This window comes from Olea europaea, chromosome 20 (assembly GCF_002742605.1).
Source record: "Olea europaea var. sylvestris chromosome 20, O_europaea_v1, whole genome shotgun sequence".
Classification (NCBI taxonomy): domain Eukaryota; kingdom Viridiplantae; phylum Streptophyta; class Magnoliopsida; order Lamiales; family Oleaceae; genus Olea; species Olea europaea.
In genome coordinates this window covers 19,788,213-19,811,033 of record NC_036256.1, presented here as the reverse complement: position 1 = coordinate 19,811,033, position 22,821 = coordinate 19,788,213, and the positions used below count along the sequence as shown (strand labels likewise).

The 22,821-nt window shown below is 35.9% G+C and overlaps 2 protein-coding genes across 3 annotated transcripts; both read right to left on the bottom strand.

Moving 5' to 3' along the window:
* Nucleotides 1-5,172: 5,172 nt before the first annotated feature.
* LOC111369950 (transcription factor MYB46-like) lies at nucleotides 5,173-7,785 on the bottom strand. The gene is made up of 2 exons (XM_022991685.1): nucleotides 7,391-7,785; nucleotides 5,173-6,188 (listed from the first exon to the last, which is right to left on the bottom strand). Exons 1-2 carry the CDS (start codon nucleotides 7,678-7,680, stop codon nucleotides 5,513-5,515), a joined length of 966 nt encoding a protein of 321 aa, XP_022847453.1. The 5' UTR covers nucleotides 7,681-7,785; the 3' UTR covers nucleotides 5,173-5,512.
* Nucleotides 7,786-12,196: 4,411 nt separating this feature from the next.
* Nucleotides 12,197-22,382, bottom strand: LOC111369949 (polyadenylate-binding protein RBP47B'). 2 transcript variants are annotated; one of them, XM_022991683.1, is made up of 8 exons: nucleotides 22,014-22,382; nucleotides 20,822-21,306; nucleotides 20,232-20,307; nucleotides 20,033-20,163; nucleotides 13,971-14,067; nucleotides 13,391-13,552; nucleotides 12,816-12,916; nucleotides 12,197-12,522 (listed from the first exon to the last, which is right to left on the bottom strand). In XM_022991683.1, exons 1-8 carry the CDS (start codon nucleotides 22,149-22,151, stop codon nucleotides 12,441-12,443), a joined length of 1,272 nt encoding a protein of 423 aa, XP_022847451.1. In that variant the 5' UTR covers nucleotides 22,152-22,382; the 3' UTR covers nucleotides 12,197-12,440. The 2 variants fall into 2 exon arrangements, with proteins under 2 accessions (XP_022847451.1, XP_022847452.1); XM_022991684.1 differs by having other exon boundaries at nucleotides 20,232-20,304.
* Nucleotides 22,383-22,821: the final 439 nt, after the last annotated feature.

Genomic DNA, 22,821 nt, shown 5'->3' with positions numbered 1-22,821 from the left:
CATTCTCTGTTTGGAATAAATGTTTATTTATGGACACGAAGTCAAAAAAGTTATGTATAGTGAAGGTGCGAAATTTCGCAAGTATGTGGTATGGTAAACAAGTAATAAGATGATGAATGAAATATTTGCAGATTATTGAGCTTTGCAAAGATGAATGGGGTCCCAATTTGCAAACTTCAGTGACCTCCTAGGAACTTTTTGTAAAGTTCAATGACCATTTAGGGACGTTTTGAAATTCGGTGACCTCTTGGGGGAGTTCGAGCTAAGTTCAGCGACTACTTAGGGACGATTTGAAGTTCGGTGACCTCCTAGGGGACTTCGGGCAAAGTTCAGTGACCATTTGGGATTTTAACCCGAAGTATGTACTTCAAGAATGAATTGAATCAAAACTCTGAGATAAACATTCAACATCGTCTTTAAGACGAATTTGTCAATGAAGGATTGGCAATTGCCTCCCAATATATAATGGATTCTCTTTATAGTAGAAGCATTTCAAACTTCAAGGTAATGGTGAATTCGAACAAAATTTTCTCTCTACCAAAAAATGATTTTTGATGCAAGAAGACAACAATTTTTGGAATGTTTTGAGGCAGAGTATGTTATTCAATTGATATGTAATGATTTTAGTGCATCATGAATGTCCTATTTATAGAAGGCGATGGGTTGTGATCGGAGAGACACTCCCAAAACCCAGCATGTTTCATGTAGGGACGCAATCTTTCAGGCCACTCGCTATCTACTCAGCATACCACTCGAGAGCCCATAGCAAGAGCACTTCTGCTCGTTGAGCTAGATCGGCAATGTTATACGGGCAAAATCCCATTTTCTCCTTCTAATTTTTGACAATAATTTCTCATTCATTTGAATTGGTTTTAAGATTTCAAATATACTATGACCATCTATTCGATGAGTAGAATAAATTAGTCTATTCATTTTCGTGATTTGACCATCAGAACATGTCTGAATACTTGGTTGAATTTGGTACAAAATCAACATTTCTTAGTTTTACTTGACCAAATTTAAACCAAATTCCAACAGGAGCATCAATAACTAATATATGATATTTGGTTAATCTATTTAGTAGTAAATAAATCTAAATGAATTATTTTTTGAACTTTTCGTTCAAATTATCTTGTGCGAGGATTTAGATAATATAATGATGCATTATGTTTATTATTTCCAATTGCTTAAATCTTTCCCCTAACGCTAAGAAATCCGTCTTATCAAAATGATAGTTGACAAACCGCATTGTAAAATATCGCCCAGTAGTGGTTAAGATATTTTATAGCAAAAATGGTTTAAGCCAGACATGTATTCTCAACATTATTTGAGGCATATCTTCGTGCACTGCATTGGAGCAAATATAGATACATCATACATTACATTGAAAAAATGTTTAGATGAAAATATTAAACTCATGACCATTAGCCAACTATAACAGGGAGATCTTGATATCTGCGTGATGTCAGACGAGTATTACTACATGTAAAATTGCATTCTCTAAATAGAAATGAAAACATTTTGTTTTCAATAGTATTGTTTTAACAAATTTCTGGAGGTGTTAAATAAATTTTCTACTCAAACATTGTTAACGACATGTTTTATCCAAAGTTATAAAAATGAATTGGGCATTGATCTTCGAAATTGAAATAGTCAAGGGCCAAATGATTGAGACGGTTGAATCAGTAAATAAAAAAATAAGAAAAATAATTTTTTTAAATAGTAGCAAGATTTAGATAATACTACTAATTTAAACACATATCTATAATATATTAAAATTTCGTATCAAAGGAGACTAATTTTTGGAGGATTTTAACTCTCTACAATTCAATTATTTCAATAATACCTTATTTTTCATTTTTTGATATGTAATAAATACTATAAAATTATTGTCATTTATGAAATTTGTGTTATTAGTTCTCAATTAATTAATTTTCACATTAATCTAGAGTTTTGAATTACATAAATCTAGAGTTATTATAGATAAATTTATTCATATTCATATATCTAGAAATTTTAATGGATGTTTAAATTTATGTATTAACAATTAACTTTTATGTATCAAATATAATATAAAGGATTGCTTATTTATAATATTTCATTATTACAAAAAATTTGAATCATAGAAATTGAATTTTGAGAGTAAAATTTGAGTACAAATTTATTCTCGTAAATTTTATGCTAACTTTTATTTTCTTTAATTCGTAAGAGACTCATCAAATCCTTCAACAAATTGGTATCAGCTTTTATTTTTTACATTATTTATGAACTATCTTAGAGTAACGTGCAATACATGTTCAACTTTGACTAGTTAATTATAAAAGTACATAATCAAAGTAAATTTTTTCCCACTATGAAAAAAAATATACATATCAAGTTTTATAATTCCCACAAAGTGACAATATTGAGAAATGGAATATGCAACAATGAATCTCTTTATGATATATAGATTCATTTTGGAACTTCGTTATAGTTAATATTCATGCTTGAAATGTATCTTAATGCTTGAAAGTTGGATAGGGTGACCCTTACAAAGCGAGTCCCTTTATTTTCCCAATCAATATAAAAGCGAGGCGATGCTTTTCTCACATATTTTATTACTTGTCCGATAATGCACTTCGACACAATAGGTTGGATAATCTTATTGATTTTCTTTACTCACTCATAACACAATTGATATTTTATAGTTGGAGTTTATCGTTCTATCCCTACCGACTTTATGTAGGAACAATATAGGATGATATTTTAGAGAAAAAGAGTGATACCATATAATATCACTAGTGTTTAAACACCACCCTTTATGACAGCATTCAGTATTTGAATTAAATGGGTCTTATAATAATTAGACTTGTCATTTAATATTACATATTTGCCTGTGATGATATTTTGTACAAGCGTGTTATATAGCATTACTCGAGAAAAAAACCCTTGTTAACTATGTTAATGTATATGTCTTCTACATAACCTGCCATGTTTTAGCTTCTATAAATTCAAAGTTTCCTCTATAAAATCAAAGAATCGTTCATTGAAAAGATTTATTAGGTGAGAATACAGTCATTATAAATATAATATAAGGAGAGTTAATTAGCGGTATTTCAAACAATTAATATTTATGACTTCATTTACGTGCTAGAATTACGTAATCAATTATAACTCATTTAATTGTCATATTACTGTGAAAGAAAAAGACTTTCATAATAATTAAAATCACATAAGAAAGTCAAATGTTAGTTATTAGCATGATAAAAATCTTGAGATGAAATGATTTAAGGAACCACTTGCTTTATTTATCTATTTTGTCTTGTTTGAAATTCTAGTATTGGGTTATCTTTTGTTCATAAACTTTTCGCACCACGCGTGTGATATATATTTTATTTAAAAGCATAAACGGTCGAAAAAGTTGTAGACTTATGGAAGAGAAATGAGATAATTTTAAATTTCTTGAACAAACAATGCATTAGGGTGTTTACTTACGGCTTATTTTGTGTTGAATGTTTTCAGTAGTGTATAGTTACACGAGTTTTTTCATAAAGGACTATGGTGAAACTTGAATATTATAGAATAAACTATATTTGAAACTCGAAAATGAATAGAAGAAGCATGAATAGAAGTACACGTACAAACACACAAATCTTTGTCGGTGCGGGATTTACGTTCACTAATTGTTGCAAGTTTTTATTATAATTGCACTCAACGAAAAGATTTTACTAAGGGTAACATGCTAATTTTCTCCAAAAGTTCACATTAACGGAAAAGTTTGGTTCATTGATATCAGCTCTTCACAATCTTGGGGTTGTAACATGAGGGCAGTTAAATATCTAATTGAACCAAACCACTTATTTAGAGGATAATGCCATGGTTGTTGAGAAAGTAAAAAGCGATAAGTGAATAGTATAATTAAACTCAACATGGTTTAATGTTAAACTTAAAGGTACACATTCTGATATCGAGGGTCTTGGGGTTCCAGGATTTAGTCTAATGTAAACTGGGATACCTGGATATATAAAAAAAAAACATAGTTTAAAACTTTATATTGTTAAATAAAAGAATAAAGTTTACATATAAAATTCCTGTGCATAAAGTTTGCATATATAATTCCTGTGCTATCTTTGGAAATGGGAACAAAAAGTGAAAAAAATCAAGTAATCATGCCACTCTCCCATTGAGACTAGTTAAGTAACAATCAAATTAAAAAGTCCAAATTTACAATGAGAGCAAGCTGACTTTCTACTCTTTCTTTAAAGATTATTGTTCCAAATGGACATATCACCTAAGAGATTAAACCCCATTAGAAGAAACAATCATCTTTGCATGCTGTTTCAAGAAATGCATGATCACAATCGTGAAAATCAGTGAAAAAGGTTCATTTTTGAGGGAGTGGTGGTCAGGGTGGGGTCGGCTAGGGTAGGAGACAACATTTTGCCCCTATTTGAGCCTCGTACGTACAAAACTTATTATTTTTAAAAAAAAAAAACATTTTCAATCATATTTTTTTTCAATATAGGGCATGCTTTTGCTTCTTTAATTTTAAAAATTGTATTATAAAATAGTGATTGATGTTGAAATGTGTGGTTAAAAAAGAAGAAAATATTTTTGATTTATGTGTGATATTATTTTAATGAAAAATGTGTGATTGAAAATGAGTGCTGTAAAAAAAATAATATGGTAGAATGTGATAGAATCATTGACAAACAAAGGCATAATAATTTTACACATAAATTCAAAAAAAATTCTTACATTTTAACCACACATGCTCAAAAAAATCATGAAAAGCTATTTTAATTTTTACCATAAATGGGTCCCAAACAAACCCTTTGATGGTCTAACGTAATTTTTTCGCGGTTGAAAAAAAAGATGTTTCGACAACAAGATTAAAATCAGTAACCTTGACGTGAGAAATCTCTTTGATATTTCTTCATCTTTAATCATTCTTCGTCGACTTATCTATTTAATGAAGTGGTTGGGTAGCGTTGGGATATGCGTCCCATGTTATTAGAATTTTTAAAGATGTACATTGTTGTTAAGGATGACATTCCTTCTCACATGTCACAATTTGGCCAATCATGTAAAAGGGTGTTGGAAAAAATCAAACGCTATGACGGATATCATGTGAAACGCCGTCAAAATTAATGTAAAAAAATAATGTACGTGTAGCATATTTGATGTTATTATTAATGAAAGTCTCTAACTAATCTATATTTTATGTGACATATATGTTTACATGTATGGATGTTATTACAAACACTTTGGAATGACTGAAAATGACAAATTACAAACATCATGAAAATCTATGTATGCATACATCTATACAGAGAATTACATTAGCCATGTTTGGCACTTTTATTTCTCATCCTTTCACCTCACCTAACTAATTTCTGAAGTTTCTTTCGTCGAAAGTTGCATCCGGTAAAAGGTTCTCGACCGTAGATATAAATCCTACAGCGTATTTGGTAATCTGTAGTCAATAGTGCCAAAGAAGAGAAAACTGTGAAATATACGCGTGTTGCAATGTTCAATACTGTCTAATCGAGTCAAGAAAAGGAAACAAAGAAACATCTTTCATCAACTCCTCTAAATCCCATTCTCCCATAGCCATTCTAAGGTCATCCCCTTCCCAACACAAACCCTCAATTTTCACATTATTTTCAACCAATCTGTTGTTTATGTTATCCTTATTATTATTGCATTGATTATAATTGGTTATACTATTCATATTATTGATGACGTTAGCATTATTCTTTTCAACAAAATTTCCCATTTTGCCACTCTGTTCAGTGTTTATATTTTCTAATGGTGGAACCATAAACTGCCCTTCGAAGTCAATGTTCCCACCAAACATCCCACTTTGCGTATTGCATGGTTGTACGTCAAAGTGCGACCCGACAATGCCTGGCGGCTGCTGATCTAGAATATGATGAAGATTCATGGGATTCAAGGCGAAATTTGGCAACTGCCATGTAGAAGAAGATGATGGATGCATGTACACCCCCATCATGTTGGGTTCTTGATTTGATCTGAGCCCTCCATTGATGCCATCTCTTGGTTGTTCCATTGACGAATCACTTGTATTTGGTGATCTTGATGATGATGAAGAAATATTCTTGAGCCTCTTCTTTATTGTAGAATTCCAAAAATTTTTAATTTCATTATCAGTACGTCCGGGCAAACGTGCCGCAATTTGAGACCACCTGATTTCAATCAGAAAAAAATAATCAGTAAATTAATTACTAATTATACAATAGCATATGTACTAGGTATATTACTTTATTGCATGCATTGAATGAAAACTTAGTTTTCAAGAACCCATAAATATAATATCTCTTAGTTTTCTGTTTTTTCCTGTAAGATTTACGTGTAATATAAAATAACTGAATTAGGGGTAAGATCTTGTGTTTGAAGATACAAATATAAATGAATAAATCACATTTATCTCTACACATGTTAGACGTATATTGTCGAATAATGACATGGTTCGTGTATTTGACTATACGATATACATAAATGAATTGATTGCATTTATCTCTACATATATTAGGTATACAGTATAATAAAAATACTAAAAATGTGATGACTTTGTTGACCAAAATATGCACTTAATTTTGCTATTTGGTCGACTTGTAATTAAATTTGGGATGTTCACTCAATACTTTAACTAACAAGTTGATTGTCACATATGGATTTGGATTACAACTTGGAAAATGCCCACCCAAAATTGAAGCAATCAATCAATCAATCATATTTCAACCACATTATTATACGCATGCATAAATACACAACATACATGCAAGTCAAGAATTAAAAACAAAAAATGACCATCTCAATTTACACAAACACACACATATCATATATAATTGAGTCTCAAAGTTCTACATTAAGACGTTGTGATGGTTCAAACTCTTTTATGTTTATTATTTTTTATTTATATAATAACACGAAGCGAGACCTAACATTAACACACTTCCCCAGAAGCAGGTGGTTGGATAAGAACAATCTTGAAACTTTGCCATCATATTGAATACCAGGATTTCGTTTTAAAAGATTTAACATTGTTAGTAGTAGCAGCTCAAACACGTTATTTATTTATTTTTATTGTTATTATTTTTTATTTAAGCGACTTGGGATTTTATCCGTCGCATTATATACGTATTTTTGCATTTAAATATTATTTTCAAAGTGAAATCTCACTTCCTCAATCAGATTCTTAAGGCCAAATATGGCAACTTTTCATAGACGGATGGCAACGAGACATAAATTCACGTCTTTCATGTGTATGTAAATACCACTTATTACCTTGTATAAGAGCTCGAGCTCTAGATAGGATACACATGTATTTGTCTAAAACTCGACTTCAAAACAATGAAAATCAAAACGAGAGAGAGAGAGAGAGTACCTATTGCCAAGAAGTGAATGAAGATGAATAATAAGGTCTTCTTCCTGGGACGAAAACGCACCGCGCTTAAGATCCGGGCGCAAGTAGTTGATCCACCGTAGGCGGCAGCTCTTCCCGCAGCGCTGCAGCCCTGCATTCCTCGCAACATCACTCCAGCACCCCTGCCCATTTCTCACCATATAATTCATCAATTTCTCATCTTCCTCCGGCGACCACAACCCTTTTCTGAGCTTCGAAGCCGTAGTAATGGCGGTGCAGCCACTCCTCCCAAAACTGTCTGGTTTTCTCATTCTATAGTGTTTTTTCCTTGAGGGTTCTCTTTCGTTAACTGTTTTTGATGTAAAAGAGTGAGGGATATATAAGAAGACAAGACAGTTTGAAGAAGTTTAAAAGAAAGTTGCAGAAGAGAGAGAGAGAGAGAGAGTAATGTGAGTGGAAATGATTGTGGGTTTTGTTGCTTAGAAATGGGGAATGAGTAGGGTGGGAGTTGGTGGTTGATTTGTCTTGTGGCAACGGTTTGGAGAGAGATAGGTGGTCGTCTTGTGTTTGACTCCATATCTTGCCTTTTACTATTTTGCTTATTCTTCAATAGCAAGGGAATGATTATAATACGTTTGATCTATTTTCTACATGCAGTCTATATATTATACATATATGTGTATGACGTGTTTCAGGGGAGGATTCAAATATTTTGGATTAAGGGTTACGATCAAACTTTTAAACGATGGGTAAATCGTAAATGGTAATGACAATTCGTAGTCGACAAATTAAAAAAGAAAGACATAGGCACAAAACTGAGTTTGGAGCAGCCAATTGCATTATACATTTATAGTGTATGTTTTAAACTTTGTCCTTCTAATTAAATTTAAAAAAAAAAAAAAAAACACTAGGGGATCAATTGATCCTATAGGACCCCGACCAGGTCCGCCCTTGACATGTTTGATAGATTTGATAGTGTTTATGAGTCTTTGTCAGTGTATTGGATTTGAGTTTTTTTTTTTTTAAACCCGAGCTTGCGGTACATTGATGAAAGAAATTATGGAATTAGAAGAATCAACAAGCGAGGGTGAAGTGAAGTGTTGAAGTAGAGAGTTGAACCACCAAAATTGGAATTTTGACCACTAAAGTTTTAGCTTAACTAAAATTGCACTTTAATGAACAAAATTCAATTAAGTTTTGTGCAGAAGGTGTCACAACGATATAAATCGCCCTTCAATTTATTTAAATAGAACCAAGGAAGATAAGTGATGATATTAATTTGTTAGTTGTTACATCTATTATTATTGTTATTGGGACTCGATGCTCCGTCCCAAAATACTAACACTAACCTAGCTAATTACTAGAGTAGCTCAGTACCATCTCCAATTCATGAAGTTTGTCACGACTCTCCTTGCTTCAAAGAAAGATATTTTATGTTCATATTTTTTCGAACATGAAAATGACGTAATGAGGGAAGCCTTGTTCACTCTAGTTTGTACTTGTCATGCATTCACACGTGTTTATGAATGAAAAGAAAGTAAGTACATGATGAAATAATATGATTATGATGCATATTTGTCGCATTTTAAGGGCAGTGAAATCATCGTATCTTCATCATAAAACGGGGCCAGAAGATTGACACTTTTTACTTCAAAAAAGAGAGAGAAAAGGAATGCATTAATATATGAAAAAGCGTATCGAAAATTTCTCAAAATGGGTAAAGAGAACAAAATGATAAAGGCTCTACACTCTATAAATAGTGCATGGATTGTAAAAACACGAAAATGCCCTACGAAGAATTTATAGATCTCAAAACAATCTATGGGAGGGTGAAAAATGTAAGGTTAATTGACATAAAACGTCTTTATTATTTTCCTGTTTTGTGTGAATTTTCCATATCATTTTAATTTGGCGTATTTACCTTTAAATCAAGCAAATGTTGCGAAACTCATTCATTTCGTCCACTTCTTACATCAAAGCCTTGTAAAGTGGTGAATTTATCTTCTTCTTTTTTTTTTTAAATCAAAAAGAAAAGAAAGAGAAGAAAAATAATTGCAACTAAAATTCCAAATCTTTTTAAAATGTATTTTTTTTCTTTTTCTTTTTATGGATGAGAATATAATAAGTTAACACTTTCAAGATGGATGAGAAAGTTAAAGTTACAACCCAATTATACATTAGTATCATGGTTTGTTTCATAAAGTAAACTTCGGCACTTTCCGCTTGTTTGAGCCTTCCTTCGGGGAAAAAACAAGTTTTTTAATAGTGATTTTTTTGAGAATGTGTGATTAAAAAGTAAGTAAAAATTTTGAGTTTACAGATATAATTATTTTATTAAGAGAATGCCTAATTAAAAATTTGAAGAAAAATGAGTTTTTAAAATGAAACTCAAAAAGGGATTAAACGGTACTATACATATTTATAAAAGAAAAGTTCATATATTGTTCACTTTTGATTAAAATCGTGTACTTAGGAATGTACATGATACAGGTTCTAACATAGCTAGGTCTGGGTGTGATTTAGTTTTGGTCGATTTTGATTCCAACTCGAAATCAAAATCAAATTTGTCGGTTTGGGCGAATTTCAACCCAAACTAACACATTCTAACTCTTAAACCGAACCGAGTCAAATCGAACCGAATCAAACCAAATCGATTTGATTTTGTTCGGTTAGTAGGTTTGGACTTTTAGTCCAACTTGCATTCTTTAAAAAAATTTAAAAAAAAATTTCAAGCTCTAGGTCCACTTAGATTCCAAGAACTAAAATAATTAAATAATTTTATATTACAAGAACCATTGACTAAAAAATGAAATAAGATTAATAGAGACGAATCAAAATAAAACTTCAAAATTTTGCTGTTTTTTATGTATTATGTAATCTGAATGCCAAAGTAGAGAAAAAAAATACTAAGTATAACATAATAAGCTTATAAAAGAAAATACACAGTATTATTACTTATTGACAATATCATATATTGGAGGGAATCGAAATATAGTTATAATATCAGGGCTTAGCTTTTTATTTTTGTTTTTCTTAGATTTTTTTTTAAAAAAAAGGTAAACATATAAGTGGATTGAATTGGTTCGATCAACCAACTATTTACGACTTCAAACCATGATTGAACTGACGCATCATAGTTTTACAAAGAAAACCAAACCAAATCAATTACCCGAGTCAGTTCGATATGATTGGTTTAGTTGGCTTTTCAATTTTTTTTCCTAGGCCTAAGCATGGTGAAATTGAATTGCCAATGATTATCTAAGCAAAAATATTTGATAAAATCTCCATAATCTCTTCAATAAAATGAGTTATGTTTATGCAAATTAGTTACATTTTTCAAGTTTAACTAAATGCAACAATTTACTCCAATTACTCTCTCTCTCTCTCTCTCTCTCTCTCTCTAAACATCTAGTGATGGCAAAAAAATCCGTCCCGCCACTCCCCGAATGAGGAAAAAACCTTCTCGAATGGGTTGGCAAGGCAAGACGGGGTGCCCCATCGCGGGGCGGGGCAAGGCAACTCGCCCTTAACATCCTCACCCGCCCTGAACCTGCCCCATAAAGGAAAAAAATCAAAAATAATTTTATTTCTAGACAATTCACCCGTTAAAAACCTGTTTTGAATTTGCATTTTATTCTCTAATAATAACATAACTCGAAACTTTGAAAATGTAAAAAAAAATTAAACGGGGCAACAAACAGGGCAAAAAATTGCCCCGTCCCCGCTGCACCGCGCCGCCACAAACACCATTTTCAAAATAGAAAGTTCGATACCCCAGAAAGAAGTGTATCGCCGAGCAAGGAAGGATTTTGAGCCCCAACGACAATTGAAATTTTTCTTTTTCAAAAATTGGATGTACATGGTAACTAATTTGGAACGTAGAATGGTGGCAGCAGATGCCAGTCATTTTCCTGAAAATCCCAAGCATATGGGACACAACTAAGTGATAAAGTTATCACAGTTTGTTAAAAAACAATTTGGTCTTTGCTTATGTACTAAAAAAGTATGTAAGAAACAACATGAAACAGCAAACTGAATTGTAATTTAAGCAAAAGCTTGCATGATTAATTGTTGGCCTCAAAACTTCAGTTATCAGCTGAAATGTACTCTTGCACACACTAGACACAAGATCTATAAAATATAGATAGTGAGAAACGAATTGAATATATAACCGGCACAGCTCGGTTTTGAGATAGCCCGTGTCTCGACACCATCCAAGTATATTGGCTTCGACCTCTTTGCTAAAGATATCTTCTTTCAAATATAGCCCTGCATAAACTGACTCACATGGGTCGTAGGCCTCTAAATATGGGCCAAGCACATAGTGACTGTAGAGTTGAATGGGTTGACAATGCATTGTGATCTTTGGATGGACGAGAAGATGAAGAGTGACTCTACTTCGGTGTAAACTGACTCACACGGGCCTGGGGCTCTTAAATCTGGGCTGGGCCTGGGAAGTCCTGACACTAGGGTTGGATTGGTCCACAGCACATTGTGGACTTCACTCACCTTTGCACCAAAGCCAAGACACAGACCATTTATGTAGGCCCCACATAAAAAATTTGTTGGTTGAAATAGAATTTCGACTTAAATGACCAACAACCGGGGTGGCAGGAGCTCGGAATTCATATGCACTAGCACAAACCGAAGATGCAAATAGGATGGCAATATTCAATCCTTGTTTGGTATTGATTTTAATCTAAGTCAAAGTCAACAATTAATTTTAACCATTCATTTCATATGACTCACAACTTTTCAACCACACATTTCATCAACTTTTATCAAAATTTATTAAAAATTTGATTTTAAACCCCACCAAACACGGGCTTAGTATCCAGAAGAAATACTAATAATAATATTGATGACTTCGATGCCCCCAATGAATTTAGGAAAATATTTCGAAACATAAATGGCAAAAAGCAAAGGGTGACATCTGAAGGTAGCAGAACAGGTATACATAATGCCAAATCAAGATTTATACTAGGTACTATAGTTTTCTTGCTTACAACTGGCAGGTCACAACAGACTCAAAAAGCAGATGCATTGCCTTTTGACTACCAGATAAAATTTCCTACGACAGCGATGAGGTTCTCTGCCACAAAGGCCGTCCCAAAATAGCCCTTCCATGAACAGCAAGATAGGCAGCATTCAACCTGAGAGTTGATGGTGTGATTGTTTTCAGCAAAAGGATCTTCCAAAACCATTATACGTTACTCCTATATTAAGCACAATTATCATGTTTGGCCGACGGAAGCTACTTAAAACATATCTGGATAAGATACCTTTTTCTTACTACTAAGTAAATAAATTAATTTATTTGGAAGTGACTTTTTTCTTCTGAATTTTGGTCCAAAAATAAAGAAGAAATTTACTTCTTTTCTTACAAATTAAACTTATTAAGCTAAGCCAGACATGTTCTACTTAAAATCACGTGTAAGAGGCTTACTTGTCGACGTCTGGCATAGCCATAGGATCATAGATTTCCTCTCTATTTTCCATAACTGGAGCAACACCCGACATAGCTGCCATGTCCTGAGCACCTTCAGCCTATAAAAGAACGAAAATAGAAGAAACGTGGATAAAAAACCCAATAGCTTACTGCACTTACCTAGTTTTAATGGATAAACACTTCAAGTCTTTTAATACTTCTAGCATTGAAATGGAAATAATGGATAAACATTTCCAAAATAACGGCTAAATTGTGAGGAAAATAGCGTTGATCCGGTACTTTACTCTTCCAATAATAAGCATCCTAGTGCTAGAGAAGACTTCTAAAGTTACCACTATAAAAGGTTTAAAGAAAGATATACAGGCCCCAATATCGTATTAGTTGAAGTTACTAGTCACAGTTTTGCTGCTTCATCAAAGATAATACTCCACGTTAAAATTTACAATAATACTGGACTGCTCTATTACTCTACTTCAAATGGCAGCCATCTATTTAATTATAAACACAAATGTGTACCATAAGTTGAAGATAAGAGAGGATAACAACTAAAATGAGAGTGAAGATAATCTTACCTGCTGAGGGTACTGTAAGTAACCAGCATATGCACCATATGCATATGCTGAAGGATCCTGATTAGCTCCATATGCATAGGCATCATATCCTTGTCCATAAGCATAATAAGCACTCCACTGACTCGTTGGATCTGCTGACTGACCCCAGATGCCAGATACATCCTGCATCATAAGGTAATAATTTTTCAACAAAAAACATGCCAATTTCAATTCAAGGAAATCAAAACTAGCAAAAAATTGTGTTTTCATGATCTGATATAAAAATCTGTTGATTTTGTGAGCCAAATTGGGTTTTCTGTGTTATACTTTTAAAAATAGCATTATATCAACAAGAAAGGAAAAGAAAACAGTTGCTATCAACCTCCTACTTAAAATAAACAGCTAAAATTAAAAGCAAGTGCTAGCAACTTTTTGTTTCCAAATAAGTTTGGGGAAGTTTGTTATTAAAAAAAACATTTTTCTAACTCTTGACTTATCAAAAAAATTTAAATTTGCTTAATTCAATTAAAAGTAAATATTATTAGCTCTGCCAAACATGGTGAGGAATTACTTGACTTAATAATATCAGTGAGAAATTGACCTGTTTTGCTGCTGGATTCCTTCCCCAAGAAAGGTGAACTACTTGTTGACCAATCACAGTACCTTGCATCCTCTGGATTGATTCTTCTGCAGACGTCCTAGGAAGATGAGCATCAGCAGCAAATTGATTACCAATTGATGAAATGAAATGTTAGAGATGATTTTTTTTATTTTTTTTTTTGATAGGTAATCAGATAATTTTATTACTTAAAAAAGAATACACGGGAGGTGTACAATTACTTTAAGCCATTAAGGAACAGCGTGAAATTAGGCAACCCATCTACATGATTTCTAGCTACAACATTAAATCAAGAATACAAGGTAAAGTAAAATATTTTTCTTATTTGCTATCTTGTCTTTGTTTGGTCTTCGAAACAACGGCTCTTCCTTTCTCTCCACACGCACCATACAATGCAGCCCGGGATAAGGTGCCAGGCTAGTTTGCTATCCTTATCACGAAATTTTCTCCGCCATGCCCGTATCACGTCCTCTATGCGACGGGGCATCACTCAATCCATAGATTGAGAACTAAGTATACTGTTCCAAATCCAACGTACACCATCACAATGAATGAACAAATGATCGATTGTCTCCCCATCCTTCTTGCACATATAACACCACTCGGTTGCGTAAAAGCGTTTATGTCGAATATTATCAACCGTTGAGACCTGTCCCCTCACAACTGTCCACAATAAGAATGTCACCCGAAAAGGCAATTTACATTGCCACACCAACTTCCAGGGGAATGAATTATTCATACATCCCATAAAGGTACCAAAGTACGAGCGAACTGAAAAAATGTCATCCTGTGCTGTCCTCCACCTGATGCAATCCCTCTCTCCAACTCGAATTTGTGCCTCATGTAAAAAGATCATAAGCAACGAATAATCTTCCAATTCCCAATTCTGTAGATCCCTCCCAAAAGTAATATTCCAGCTATAGCTCCCATTATGAATGTCTAAGACCCAAAAAAAAATAATATTCAAGCTATAACTCCCATTATGAATATCTAAGAGATCACTCACCATAGCAGTGGGCACTGAGGCAATGCGATGCAAGGAAGGGAATCTCCTTCAGCGGTTGATCTCCACACCAACAACCATCCCAAAATCTAATCTCATTACCATTTTCGACCACAAACTTCAGTTTGTCCAAAAAAGCACTCCATCCCCGTCGGATATACCTCCACAAACTCATCCCATAAGAACCACGATCCTCAAATGTACACCATCCCTCCTCCGTCACACCATATTTCGCCCCATTTATTTCTCTCCAGAAGCTTTCCCTCTTCACTCCAAATCGCCACAACCACTTGCGTAATAAGGCCTTATTGAACAACATAAGGCTCCTCACCCCTAGATCCCCCATCCTCATCGGCAAACAAACAGCTCCCCAATTGATCAAATAGAGTCTTCTCTCCTCCCTCAACCCTGCCCACAGAAATTCTCTTTGAAGTCTCTCTAATCTCTTTGCCACTGCAATCGGAATGGGGAACAATGACAAAAAGCAAGTTGGGAGATTGGAGAGAGTGGACTTAATGAGAGCAAGTCTACCTCCTTTAGAAAGGTACATACGCTTCCACCCTGCTAACCTTCTCTCCATCATTTCCACAATATCGTTCCAGATATGGATACTTTTAAATCGTGCCCCTAACGGGAGCCCTAGATAAGACATCGGCAGCCGCGCAACCTTACAACCCAATATATCAGCCAGCTCCTCCACATTATCGACCTCCCCTACTGGAATAGCCTCAGACTTCCCCAAATTGATTTTCAAACCAGACACGGCTTCAAAATATAGGAGCAGACGACGCAAGTTCCTGAATTGTTCAACATCTGCATCGCATAAGATCAACGTGTCATCTGCAAATAACAAATGGGACACCTGCAATTGGTCAACCATAAAACCCCTTATCAAACCCGCTCTCACGGCTCTTTTAATCATCCTACTGAAAGCCTTCATCACAATGACAAATAACAATGGAGACAATGGATCCCCTTGTCTCAAGCCTCTACTGCTCCGGAAATAACCCTTAGGTGTTCCGTTGACCAAAACTGAGAATGAAACAATAGAAATACAGAATTGAATCCATTTACACCATTTATCCCCAAAGCCGCTGCCTAAGCATATACAACAAGAATCCCCAATTTACATGATCGTAAGCCTTCTGAATATCTAGTTTACAAAGCAATCCCTGGGGCCCTTAGACGCATTCTCGAATCTATGCATTCATTCGTTATAAGCACAGAGTCCAAAATCTTACGCCCTTTTACAAATACATTCTGAAACTTGGACACTACTTTTCCCAGCACCTCCTTTAATCTGTTTGCTAGAACTTTCGAAATAATCTTATACACCCCACTGATAAGACTAATGGGGCGAAAATCCTTAATATCAGTCGCTCCCGATTTCTTAGGGATGAGCACAATAAATGTGGCGTTAGAACTTCTCTGGAATCTGCCACGTTCAAAAAAATAAGATAAAGTATTCACAATGTCTGAATGAACCACATCCCAGCACGCATTGTAGAATGAGAACGAGAAACCGTCCGGTCCCGGAGCCTTATCATCATTCATGCTGAACACTACCTCCTTAATTTCATCCTCCCCAAATGGTCTCTCCATCCATCGGGCATCATCCCCAGTGATTGTAGAAAAGTGCAATCCCTCCAATTCTGGCCTCCATTCAAATTGCTTTTTTTGATAGAGGTTCTGATATAATTCACCAGTTGGCTTCCAATTTCCAGTGGTTCCTCATAAGTAACCCCGTCCACCTCCAAAACTGTGACGTAGTTGTTCCTCCTATTAGAATTGGCGACCCTGTGGAAGAACTAAGTGCATTTATCCCCCTCTTTCAACCAAGTAACTCTAGATTTCTGTCACCAAGTAATCTCCTCCATCTCCACCAACCTCTCCATCTCTTCCTTCAATACTCTATGTCTCTCCTTCTCCTCCCTAGCCAACCCTTGACTCTCCTCCCACCTATCCAACTCATCTATCTCTGACAGACACTGATTTTTTCTACAGTTAACATTGCCCACAACTTCCTCATTCCATTTCTTTAAGTCCCCTTTCAACGCCTTTAGCTTCTGATCCAATACAAAACAGGGAGACCCACTGACTTCATAGGAAGTCCACCACGTTTGTACTCGCTCCCTAAAACCTTCTACTTTCAACCACATCTTCTCAAACCTGAAAGGTCTTCTTCCACCACCCTTCCTATTCCCCGATAACATAATAGGAAAATGATCCGAGTACACCCTCCCCAATCTTTTCTGAGTGACATCTGAATATTTAGACTCCCACTCCCCACAAATCAAGAACCTATCAATACGAGACAAAACGAGTCGATCCCGATTAGATGACCAGGTAAAATCTCCCCCAATCATGGGTAAATCCACCAACAAATTCTCCCTAATAAAATCTGAGCTCTCCTCCATTGCCCTAGTTAGTCTCCCACCACTCGACCTCTCCGAAGGAAATCGAATCACATTGAAATCACCCCCAATACATGTAGGGAGATTCCACCAAGCCTTCATTCCAGCCAATTCATCCCACAAGCCCACTCTACTATCATCAGAATTAGGCCCATAAACTCCTGTGAACATCCACTGAAATCCATCCTCGCAATTTTTGAAAGAAATCGATATAGAGAACACCCCTATACTCACCTCCTTCATCTCAAGCACTCTAGTGTCTCACATCACTAACACGCCTCCTGAAACCCCTGATGACCCCAAAAACTGATATCCTACATGATTTCCCCCCCATAAACTACGAATCACCGCCCTCGACATAAACTCCATCTTAGTTTCTTGTAGGCAAACAAAATTTGCCCCCATCCCCTTAACAAATGTCGAACACCAAGCCTTTTACTAACCTCATTGAGCCCCCTTACGTTCCAACTAATGAGTTTTGGCATCATTATAACACTCCGTAACCCCTCCCCATTGTTCCTTTCTTGGACTCGCCACCCTTACCAACATAGTTTACTGACCATTCGAGCCTCTTAAGTTCCCGATCACCCTTTCTTCTTAATTTACTTCCATGTGTACTGATGTCTTGTCCCCTATTAGCCTCCAACTCCTCGAATAATTGTAACAATCTACTTTCATACCCATCATATGACACGCCAACCAACTTACTGAATTTCTGAATTTTTTGTAGAACCCAGTTTGAAGGTGGGTGACCAACTTCTAACACATCAGCTTCTGAAGTATCCTCACCGTGATAGCCCTCAAGATGATCAAAGGACCGTTCTTTCTCTTCCACCACTGGTATAATGTCACTGTCGCTTTCTCCTTTCTTGGCACCATCTACCCATAACACCAAAGCTTTTTTGGTCCCCATATCATTTTATTTTGTCCTCCTATTATAAATGTTCGTAATCCTTAATGTCGAATGTGTAGCGTTGTTTTCTTTCACAGTGTCCATTGTCAATTTCTCCAAGTTTACCATACTAAACTCCCCTTCCTTAGACAATGATTCCACCTCTCGTTCAACTGCAATCCCCGTGTCTACTTCATTCTGGCTAACCCCCACAAAGTCAACCCCGTCATCGTTTTTATGGTACCCTGCTTCCATCCTCTCCTGAGAATCACAATGCCCATCTCTTCCCTATTTTTCATGTCTGTAATTGATGGTAGTTCCTCTTGAGTCAACCCCGATACGTGTATTTCACCGGTTTGATCCTCATCCAACTCAACCCCACACTTGTGACAGCGTACCAATTTCATGGGGTCCATTTCAGGCCCACTTCCAACCAGCCTAAGTAATTCATCCAATGTTCCTTTCAACTCCTCGGCACGGGTCATTATTTCAACCCTACTCAAACAAATGTCGTGACCTTTGTTATCACCGACTTTATTTGTCCTTTCCTTTTGCTGTAGCATCCGTTGGTTGGCATTCTCCGAGGTCTGTGAGTTTGCTGTAATTTCTGCATAAGTCATCATTTGTCTGTTTCGTTCATTCACCGTGTGTCATTTGGCCTTATCCCTAGCAACAAATGAGTCAACAACTGCTTGAAACACCTGCAAGACCGACGCCCATCCCTCTCCATTTGCACCTTCTGGTATCATGACAACTCCTTTCCGACGCCTCTCCCAATATTGTGCTATCATCATATATCTACCTTGACGGTTCACACACCGTTGTGCCAAGAAAACTCTTGAAGACTTGTTGAATTTAAAAACACAGTCCTCGAATTCACTTCTCGTCCTCAAATTCACTTCTCATCCTCAATCTGTCTACCATATTCACCATCCAAATAGCACCATACCTTTCCATAAAGATTGAATTCGATAACTTCGAACCCCATTCTGTCAGCTTAACAGTGCCAGAATCGTTAATAGATACTGCGAAGTCCTTCGCCTCCACTTTGAAACGATGATTGAATACCATACTACGCACATCCGCCAATTTTTTCCTTTGATTGTGTACAAGCTGTTCATCAAACGGAGGAATGGACAAGCCGATTAATCTCGGAGCAGCAGGCTCCCACTACAGGTTTTTCGGCGGCAGCGCGTGTGGGGGGCAAAACACCGGCCGGGGTCGCCGATCTCTACTGAGGCCGCCGGTGAGGCGCGTTCCCTCGAAACGTGGCCGGATCTGGCTGAATCTGCTGGGCGGTGCTAGGGTTTCCAACAGTGGGCTGCGCCTGTGTGTGAAGGGCGTGGTTGGAGGGGCTGATTTGTGGCGTGAGGCCGGTTATATGGTGCCTACCGGACAGTTGGTCGCCGGCGCCGGTAGGTATGGGTGTTGGCTGGATTGGGTGGTGGTGTGGTGGCTGGGTTAGTTTGGATTGTGGGGGGAGCTCCATCCGGTGACTGTAATCGGGCTACGAGGAAATTGAGAGAAAACTACTGATAGAACTTAGACCTAGCAAAAATTCAAAACAAAAACAATAATTGTTCTTTTCAAGGGATAGCATTCAATTAAAAAAGTTTGCATTAAGGACCAGAAAGGGTTTTTGCCCTCTAGAGATGATTGCAAGTACATATAGATACTTTTCATTTGTTTAGATCATTCAGCAATTGAAATAAGTGTTTTATACACCAAAATATACCTGGTGGCAAACTGCACAAAGCCACAACCCTTGGTAGCTGGAATTTTGATAGAAATTATCTCCCCGAATTGAAAAAATATCTGTTTCAGTTCTTCTTCTGTGACATTTGGGTCCAGATTAGCGATAAAGACCTGCAATCAAGCAAGGAAATCAGGCAGGAAGACATATAAGGAACTACATATATCAGTGTCTAACTTACGGTAGTGTTATTTATATCGTTATCCACTGGAACTGTCTGAATCGGTGGAGTATAAACTGGAGCTGGATATACTGCTGCTAAAACAAGAAAATAAAGTGATCTAAACATGAAAATAAAATGAACTAAACAAGGAAATTATGAAATGGCTGCTAAATTTCTAATGAGAAGTCACTATGATTTTGAATTAGAGTAAATTAAATTTTAAATTAAATGTAAACTTCAGACATTGTTTTGGTGGCTCAATAAAGGTATATTATGAGTACACCAGGTATGACCAGTGCCACATTTGAAGGGCATTATAAAGCATCTTCCTCTAAGGATTGTGTCATGGTCTAGATGCACCTTCCATTTTGCAAACCATAAAATGAGCAAACATCGGCAGCCATTGAGAAACAAGGATTTGGAGACGGCCCTAATGTTGTTTTAGCAATACGTATGCCCATTTCACCTCCAAATTAGAAAAGAGAAAAAAAAAATCTCAGAAGGATATGTAGTATTCTCAGACTTCGTGACCTGCTAGAGAGTAATGAATGTACATAAAAAAAAAAAAAAAAAAAAAAAAAAAAAAAAAAAAAAAAAATTCCTCCCTTTTAGGTGCAGCATACTGCTGTTGAACACCAGTTGCTGTTTTCTTAGGAGTCGCTGCACTAATGCGCATGGGCCTAGTCGAGCAATATACACCATTCATCTCAGTCATAGCTCGGTTCCTTTCATTTTCATCAGCAAACTTAACAAACCCATATCCCTTGGAGCGGCCCGTATTTGGATCAGTCACTACCTTGGCCCCCCTTACTGAGGAATACTGGGTTCGAAAAGTCTCTTGCAACAAATAATCTGTGACGTCAGGTGCTAGATCCCCTACAAAAATAGAATGCTCTGGTCCAGTATCAATACGCTTTTCTCCTATCCCAAATGATGCCCAATTCAACCGAAAAGTCAGCTCAGTCCCAGGAATTTGTGTTCCATTGTAGGACTGTAGAACCCTTTCAGCTACTTGGTGAGAAGTAAACTCCACGAATCCATAACCCTCTGGTTGGCCTGTGATTTTATTCCGAATTACTTTAATAGAAATTACCTGTATTAGACATAGTGACCATTTAAATCATTCAATTCTAACCCACAAACAGCTACACAACCAAAAGTTAACAACTATAATCTTTTCATTCCTCAAACTTCAGAAATTTTAATTCACAAAAATCAAACCAAGAGAAAAATTAAAATTTGGCAGCGGTACAGTACTTGTGATGTAATTCATGAACCTCTAAACACAAAGATTAGCAGGTAGAACATTTCAGAAAATAACAAGAAGAAAATTTGGCCAGGAAATGAAAAGATTAGTACATTTATCGGCAGGGTGCTGAAACAATAGCTATGGAATTTGAAGTTTCAACCAAGCATATCAAATAATTGGATCTTTGAATTGCCTTGAGCTGTTGCATACTGACTTAACATGGCAGATAATTATTACAGAATGTGTAGTTTCTGTGAATTAAGTTGAAGGTCTTCCAAATCAAATGTTTGGAGTGCACTATATTTCCAACTTTTTCACAATTTCACTTTAGTTACAAGCTAGCATCGACCTGTCACTTTCTAATGATTTCCACTGCAGTTCGAAAAAAATAACAAAGAACAGAAACCTCAAAGATTTCAACAAATACGTATATTATTCAAAACCCCATTTCCAAATTTATCCGCCTATCTCATTTTACAAAAGTTTCATACATTACAAATAAATTCCCAAAGCATATATTACTGGAATTGCATGTCTATATAAGTAATTACCTCGCCGGTGTGGGAGAACCAGCTGTGGAGGTATGACTCATCAGCCCAATAAGGCAAATCGCCAATCCAAAGGGTGCGGACTTCTTCGAGGGTGGCGGGCTGATGGTACGGCGCCGTTTGCGGCGGCTGTGCACTCATCTTTGCTGGTGTTTGCGCGTTGGTTGGTGTTCAATTACAAGTGAATTGAAGTAATAAACTGCGTAGTTTATGCACTTTGCCGCTTCAAATTTCGGCGTTTGTGCACTTTTACCCCCTCAATCCTTATCCTGAGAAAATGAAAAGGGTTCTCTTTTTAATCAATTCTTAGCCAATTTTGCCATGGAGTAGATTAGTGAAGGAGACGACAAGGAATAAACCCTAAAGTTTAGCCAAGCTATTTTACTTTTAAACAATAAAATAATTTCCATGAAATTCAAAATTCATTTTACTTCTTAACTATTCAAAAACTATGTAATCTAAATTTTAAGGCCACCAACAGGGGCTCCCAAACAAGACGGTTTAAAATTCTAAAAATAAAATGAAAGTAAAAAAAAATACATATATATTTTTAAAATTCTGCTAAAAAATTGGTTAACTAATGCTTACAAATTATCCTAATTTGATAAATCAATCAATTCATCATCATTCATAGTTCATACTTCCGATACCAAACCCTCTTTACTTGGTAAACGTTGACAAAAAGCGCTGCAAAACCACCAAGTTATTGTCGGTTGTTGCCATGTAGATTCATAATTTGATACATGTAGTTTGTTTTATTTAATTGTCAATAAAATAGAAAGATATGTCGTGACGTTAAAGTGTAATAGGA

Excerpts from the sequence above, each read along its gene's own strand:
- LOC111369950 (XM_022991685.1), bottom strand. The coding sequence starts at position 7,680 with ATGAGAAAACCAGACAGTTTTGGGAGGAGTGGCTGCACCGCCATTACT. Across the intron at positions 6,189-7,390 it reads CATTCACTTCTTGGCAATAG|GTGGTCTCAAATTGCGGCAC; the intron begins GTACTCTCTCTC and ends GATTGAAATCAG.
- LOC111369949 (XM_022991683.1), bottom strand. The coding sequence starts at position 22,151 with ATGAGTGCACAGCCGCCGCAAACGGCGCCGTACCATCAGCCCGCCACC. Across the intron at positions 14,068-20,032 it reads TTTGTGCAGTTTGCCACCAG|GACGTCTGCAGAAGAATCAA; the intron begins GTATATTTTGGT and ends TCATCTTCCTAG. Across the intron at positions 12,917-13,390 it reads ACTTACAGTACCCTCAGCAG|GCTGAAGGTGCTCAGGACAT; the intron begins GTAAGATTATCT and ends GTTCTTTTATAG.